General features: G+C 40.6%; 1 protein-coding gene across 1 annotated transcript; it reads right to left on the bottom strand.

The window, feature by feature from the left end:
• Positions 1-601: 601 nt before the first annotated feature.
• rag2 (recombination activating gene 2) lies at positions 602-6,221 on the bottom strand. The gene is made up of 2 exons (XM_010883747.3): positions 6,136-6,221; positions 602-2,341 (listed from the first exon to the last, which is right to left on the bottom strand). Exon 2 carries the CDS (start codon positions 2,325-2,327, stop codon positions 726-728), a length of 1,602 nt encoding a protein of 533 aa, XP_010882049.1. The 5' UTR covers positions 2,328-2,341; positions 6,136-6,221; the 3' UTR covers positions 602-725.
• Between the last annotated feature and the right edge of the window lie 1,500 nt (positions 6,222-7,721).

Here is a 7,721-nt window from a genome sequence, read left to right as displayed (position 1 = left end):
GGCAGTGTCTGGGTGATGTGTATTTGGAATCATACAGAAATGGTCTAGCAGGAAGATGTTTTCTAACATAGTCTCTAATTTGTAGATATTTAAGCTATTTGGGGAAGTTTCCTTCAGCATCTCAACGCCAAAACTCCTTTCATATATAGAAATATATGAATCCCCAGGTCACTCCAATGCAAATATTTATTGTAAAAAGAGGCATAGCATGACCTCACTATGGAGACAGGACCAAGAAAATGTAGGTATTAACCTCCTAAACTTGTCACGGGGCAAGATGGACTTTAAATTCAGAATAAATAGTTCAGGATAAACCATGGTTTAAATTTCAATTTTTATTTGATTAGGTTTCATGTATTTCTGTATGTTGATTGTTTATTACATAATGTATTGAAAACTTTTACAAAGAATCCATAAACAGTCACTGGAATTATGGAAGAACTGACATATTTAGCAAGCACTGCATTACACTTTTTATAATGTTTTAATCTTGACAAACAATATAACCATAAATAGTCAATTGCAAAAACAATGGTATGGTGGACAGTATCATTTCAATTATTAATCAACTGATGAATCCTGTGTAGCCAAGTTGGTTGAGTATTGCGCTTTCAAAGCCACATTTGAGGGTTTGATTTCCATCTGTGGCCAAAGAGAAAATAAATGCACTCACTGCTGTAAGTCGTTAAATTACTTAAATGTAAAACGCAATTCATGATCACAAATCACTCAAACAGCCTCCTGAAGAGGCTCTTCTTGGCAGGGGTCATCTTTAGCATCATTGTGCCCTTCTTGTGATGGAGTTTCATTGGGCTTCTCTTCAGGGGCAGAACCTGGCGTGGTGGGGTCATCTCTTGACGGGGCAGGCCCCCATGGTCCAGGCAGAAGTACTTGCTGTTTCCCTGTGAGAGCTTAACCAAGAGGCTCTCGGTCAGCTCCATACACTGGGCATGAACCCAGTGGCCTCCCTCTCCTTTGGAGCAGTAGATCATGGCTGGCCGTAGAAGCTCTGTGGAGTAGTAGGGGTCCCAGGTGTTGGGGTCCATCTGGCAGCCCAGGCAGCACTTGACCCAGTATCCGGTCTGGGACTCGTCCTCTTCATCCTCTTCATTGTATGTATCTCCCTCTCCCTCGCTGCTGTCCTCTAATTCGTGTGGCTCACGGCCAAAGTACAACTCCTCAGAGTCTTCCAGAGGCGTGGAGTCCTCTAAGTCTGTGGACTCCTGGCTGCAACCCTGGGTGCCTTCTTCACTCTCACCCTGCCCCTCCCTTTGGAAGCAGACCTGGTAGAAGTAATGAGCGTCAGCAGGGGCTGGCCTGCCCTCCGAAGGGACACCGATCAGAGCACTCCCTCCGCCAAGGCAGCCTCCGAACCAAGTGCGACTGTGGCAGATTTCCCCCGTCCACGGGGGGGACTCTCTGGGCTCAATGCGGATACCAGAGTCATCCAGCACCACACTGCTGCACTTCATCCTCTTTTGGGTCTCTGACTGGTATCCACCCAGGATGATGTACTCATGGGAGGGCCCGGCGCTAATGGCGATGGCACTAGTGATGGATAGACCAGCGTTTAGAAGCTCACAAGAGAGCAGCGGGCTGCCCTGCAGGAGTTCCACCCGCAGGCGAAAGAGACGAGGAGGACGGGAGTCAGAGGACAGAGTGTGGCCACCTAGGAGGTAGACGCAGTCATCTCTAGCTAGGGCCAGGTGGAAGGACTGTCCGTCACTGAGCTCTGGTAAGGTATGAGCCGAGCAGCAGCCAAACTCCAAATCAATGATGAACACCTGAGGAGGGCAGTCCACAACACTGTTCCAGTTCTCTGAGGTACGCTCCCCGGACGGAATATGGGATCGGCCCCCAAACAGAACGCAGGCCCTCTTCCCCCGGCTGTGCACCATACTGAGGGTGTGGCCGTAACGGGCCCCTGGCCGTTCTCCCACCAGCTCTCTTTCCTGACAGCGCAGTGTGACTTTACGGTTGCAGCCGTGGCTGTCCAGGGTCAGCAGGTAGAGACTGGATGAAATCTCATTGTTTGGGGTGCGGCCTCCATGGATGAGGTAGCCCTCTGGGTGTTCATCATGGGGTTCGAGGCGGGTCACAGCGGGACAACGCAAAGGGGGAAGATAGCAGGAGTCATTGGAGAATGAGATGGCTCGCAGCTTGAGCTCCCCTTGTTTTATACGTATTGCAAAGACCCCTGTTGGACAAGAACGTTTAGGCCAGCCTTTCTGGCCGAACAGATAGACGCCACCATCAAGCTGTAGCAAAGAGCAGCCAGGCTGTAAGAGGCTGCCACAGTTCACTGCAGTCAGCAGTTGGAGGGACATTCTACTGCAGATGTCTGTGGAAAAACAACAACACACAGTCTCAGTAAACTGCAGCTTGTTTTGAATTGCAGTATTTTAAAACTGGGATGTCTAAATTGTTCTAATTCTGAGGTCTAATATGGCATGACCAGAATGATGTGTATTAATAGGAAAAGGCAATTTTATAATGTTTGAAAAAAAGTTGAATGCATGAAGTCTACATCATTGTATGAACCAGGACATTGTGAAAGGCTGTGGGCTTCAGCAACATGATCAAGGAGTTATTCACGGCATGAATGACATCAGCGAGAAGCACCGTCACACTGAAAGGGGTACGGTTTTAAAGCCATCATGCAGCCATACTGGTCATTTATTGTTAACATATTTCAACTATATTCTATGACAGACACCTTAATATGGAGGGGGGTCTTAGCAGTTCAAAAATGTAGCACTTGACTGAAATTTGAAAATGATTAATGCTTTTGCATTTCTAACAACAGTGCATTGTTTTTTTTTTTTAAATAAAATTGTTCCTTGTAAAGGAGAAGTCTAAATGTCAGACTGAAAATTGAAAACCAAACAAGTCTAAATATAAAAGTACAAAAGAAAGCACGGACAAATTGAAAAGAAAAGTCTTTCAGTTTCACACACCTATTTTTTGTTTAGTCTTTTTCCTTCCCATCTTCATTCTCCTAAAATGTTTTTCTTCCAAAAGTCCTTATCCTCGCCTAGAGGATTGTAATACATTTGGTTTTATTATCTATGAAAACCTGATCCTAGGAGGCATCCGCCAATCATGGTTATGGCTAGAAGGGAGAGGTTATTGGAGTTTGGCCCACCATTTGGATGTCTTACTGTAGAGTCATGCCATTTGGGTGCACTGCAATAGTTTATGTGCTGGGGGACTAGGGTCAGCCAGTCTCAGTCCATATTTTGATGTTACTAGTATTAGTTTATATGACAAGGAACTAAGGTCAGTCTAAATTATACTCTGATGTATACTCTTGGGTCCTGCTGAATCTTAGAAAGACTGTGGAGAGCCCATAGGCCACGACTTCGGTTTACATGGTTTGACATTTCCTAGGTGTCCCTAACCACCTGTTGTTTTATAGATGTAGTTTCTGCCTGCCTTAAGACTACTACTGTCACTTCTGAAAAATATTAAAATAAATGTGATTTACTGATGCCAAGATAGCATTACTGTCCTCAAATTGCTTGAAGCGTGTACGAATCACCAAAGCACCAGTGTTGTATCGAAGAGTTTTTAAGTTGCTTCCCGCTGGGTAGCTGTCGTTCTTTCTTAGTTAAAAACATTGATGAGAAAATTCATGTTAATGTAATTCCAGAATGGACTGCAATTTCAATAGATTTGACCCAAACCCTGCAATGTATGCCATGTAATATAAATGGGGTTTGAAGCCTGAATGCTGATAGGCTGAAAGATGGGTATGACAAACATGTTACTGTTCTAATTGTGTTGGTTACCACTTTACATAGGAATAATGGACATTGGGTTTTGTCATTTATGGCCAATACAAAGGAGGTATCCAAGCGTTGTGTTGTGTCACATTGAAGAAAATTGGCAAAAACCCACACCCACTCATACCTTTAGGTTTCTTACTTTTGGAAGAAACTGAGAATGGCTAAAATATTTGAATCCCCACAGTGACAAAATGAACAATTTTGTTCTGTCCCAGAGCAAGACAGTAAATGCTAACTGCTCCTTCAAGTAATTTTGGATAAGAGCATCTACAAAAAAATTTAAATATCTGAAATATAGATGATATCCTTGAGCCATACTACTGACGTTCTTTTTTTTGACCGATCACAATATAGTTTTAAAATTGAGGGTAATTACCATGGGGAGTGTTTTACAAGAGGCCATTCAATAATTAATCACTATTTCATGAAGATCTAAATGATATCAGTCAGGGGTTAATTTCTACCCGTTGGAGTTTAATCCTTAGCCAAGGGGAATTTGGTAAATCACAGGAATTGTTGAATTTCCTAATAAGTTCTTCCATCATTTCAAAGGGGAAAATCATTCTAAAAGAAGCACAGCTCAGACAGTAAAAATAATAAAATAAATATACTTATATAACCGAAAAAATACTTTATAACTGAAAAAAATCTTGTTGATACGGTTCTACTTAACTCTTTGCAAAATCCATTGGATGAAATCTACTGTATGAGGATGGAGCTAGAGGGGTTTCATAGGTCTAGAAGACAGTAGTTAAAAAGGGCTGTAAGCATTGATTTCAATTATAAAATATATGAGATACACTGTATTTGATTGAGACTTAACATTAGAGATTGATTAATGAAGATGATACATTAATAAGACTTTACATTTTACATTTAAATATGTATTTAACATTTCCATGTGATACAACAAACCTTTTTTATAAAAAGATTCAAACTCTCATCAGGAAATAAGCTGCTTCCCTTTTAACCATGACCATCAATCATGAATAACATTTGCCTCAGTAACACTTCCTGCTCATTCACAGATGCCATAATGGGAACCACAATGCAATATACAGGGATGCTTCCTCTATCATGTTTTCTACATCTTTCTCTTTGGTTTAGAGGCTACATCAGGGGTTTCCAAAAATGTTTTGCTTTGTGATACACTGAGGTCTCTTTCAAGTTGATGCCCCACCATAGTGTACAGTGGGGTAGAAGTTTATATAATAAATGGTAATAATAAATACATTTGGTTGTGTTGACTAGAGTACCACAATTCTTCTTTTTCAAAAAACTTAGTTGCATTTTTAGTACTTGATGTTAGTGTATGCGCTCTGTGGCTACAAGCTGGTGTAAAGGTGTATTTGTTGAAAAGTTATATTTTGGAATTGCCCAAATTAATTTCAGCTGCTTTACTTAATGTGTGTGTGCTTCATATCTGTGGGTTCTGTATGTGTTTGGAAATGTAAATATTACATTGAAATATTTACAAAAAAGTATTATATGATATTTTCTGCATACTGTTAAATTGTATTTAATATTTTCTTTCATATTTTAAGTATACACTGAAATGTTTTTTTTTTTATCCCCAAAATGTATAATAATAATTTGGTTATTATTCCATTTTGTTATGCATTCCAGAGTGTGCAAACTACGTTGTTTGCTAAAAGATGGGCTACACCATGGGTAGGATGGTGTAACCTTAAAAATACTGATACCCTAACATACCCTAATACCCTATCATTTCTTTTAATGCGTTATTGCTGGGTCTCCGAATGAAGGTAGCTGAAGGTAGTGCAGTGTCTTCTACATTTTACTATGAACTTTATGCTTTTCCTACACAGTTTGCTTGCGATTTTGGGAAGCCATACACTTCAGTAACATATAGCCCGCTGACTGGCTAAGCAAAGTTGAAAGGTAACTACAGACTTGACTCTGTTATCAACTGTATCTTCTGTGCCTTTTAGTCATTCCTGGGGTGTATTCTTCACATCGTCTCGATGAAAAAACGTTTCCTAAATGAAAAGAAACTGGACCAAAAGGGGAGTGAATTGCCTGCATTTTAATCACTCCCCCTTCCGTCCCACATGCTTCCTTTCTGAAAAGGTTTTGCAACCCTAACCCAACATAATACTTGCTTTACAAAATATTTGGCAGAATAAATACATCCCAAATATGCTGCAACACAATGCAAGGCATTTTGCCACCATTCTGAAACATTTGATCAGTCAATGTTGTTCCCATCCTACTCGATGTGAACACGTGACGTTAGCTTACATTAGACGTCTACACATTCGTATAACATATAAGTAAGCTACCTACTACAATCAGTGATTTTAGCAATGTTAATTGAATTTCTTACCCGCTTGGCTTAGGTATTTACTGACTGCACTTCTTGAAGGTCCAGTGTCGTGGGATCTTAAAATAAGTTATGCTATAGTCTTTGTGTGGCTTTAGTACTATGCTGTCTTGAGAGTGGTTGACAAGTTGAGTATGTGAAGCTTGAAAGACTTATGTGTTTCAGAGCATGTGTGTAACTGTCTGTGACCACTGTTGACAGGTGTGCTGTGTGGTCCCTACACTGCAATAACACAGCTGATACGTAATATAATCACTCTTATTGTAACAGTTGAAGCAGAGAGATCATGTTAAATTATTAAATCATGTTAATTTGAACCATATGTTATGTACAACAAAGTTGGTTTCTCAGCAGATAATAAAGTATTCATCTGGTTCAGTGTGCTTAATGTTCTGGTGATTAAAACCAATTGTAGCATACAGTTTGAAAAACAATGTTTTTGGAATGTTCCACTCCTCTAATACTCCTGCATCTGTAGTGCATAGTCCACCCAACCCATGTTTTTCAGCTCATACTATCCTGTTTTCCATGACTTTTTTTCTACTTCATCCAGTCTCAGCTGTAAAACTCTTAAAAATGTATAATAAATTATTTGGTTATTATTCCATTTTGTTATGCATTCCAGAGTGCACGAACTACGTTGTATGCTAACAGCTGGGCTACACCATGGGTAGGAAACATTTTTAAAATCATGTATCACCTTCAAAAAAACCTAACACCCCAACGTGTAGTTTTTATCACCTTTTCTTTTAATGAAACAGTGAAAAGCCCCTTAAGTGCACTGTGTTGTTACTGGGTATTTTTTTTAGAAAGAACGGACATTCCACTCCTCTGTAGTGCAACAGTGCTCCAAGCCCTGCTACTATCCCCTGTTTTCCATTACATCTTTCTACTTAATCCAGTCTCAGCTGTGAACTCTTCATAGTGACTGTGTAAAAGCTGGCTTAGTTACAAGTCACGAACATACTGCCAAGTTTTTGTTGGCAAACTCTTATATGAAGGTGGCCATTAGCTTTCTGTCCCATTCTCCCTGTGTGTGTATGTGTGTGTGTGTGTGTGTCAGAGAGAGGGGGGGGGAGTGTGGGAGTGAGAGAGTAATTACAGCTGTGGATCATTCAGGGTCCTCGTTGTGTATCCTGTTTTGTCAGTGAGCCCTCCAAAAACATGAGCTGGAGAGCCATCATTATCCCCTCTGTGAACAGTTTGGCATTTTCAACACCACAGTTGAGTGGCAGACGTGTAGTACCATGTGCAGTCATTGGGACTGTGATTTATGTCTTCCCAGCACACTGAACATGACGCAAGTCTCCACACTAACACTTTCCCCTGCTTGCATGGGTTTCACTAAGTTTTTCAGTTAGTTGCACCAGCCTGTGATTTGGTTTCAAAATGTGTTAGCCCATGGACGAAAAGCTTTAGAATACACTCGAAATGATCATATACAGTAATTCAGAGGTTGTTTTTTTTTTAAATAAAGAAGCAGTCATGAGTTACATGTGAACTGGAGGAATCATGTCATACTGCTGGACCAGAATACAGTGTATTTGGCTTCAAAGGTGAAATCTAAATCTTGCACAGCATTTTACCTC

The sequence above is a fragment of the Esox lucius genome, chromosome 19, assembly GCF_011004845.1.
Source record: "Esox lucius isolate fEsoLuc1 chromosome 19, fEsoLuc1.pri, whole genome shotgun sequence".
NCBI lineage: Eukaryota > Metazoa > Chordata > Actinopteri > Esociformes > Esocidae > Esox > Esox lucius.
The sequence above is the reverse complement of the archived record's forward strand: the minus strand, read 5'-3'. Positions and strand labels throughout refer to the sequence as shown.

What these genes read in the sequence shown, in the direction of transcription:
- rag2 (XM_010883747.3), bottom strand. Translation starts at nt 2,327, where the DNA reads ATGTCCCTCCAACTGCTGACTGCAGTGAACTGTGGCAGCCTCTTACAG.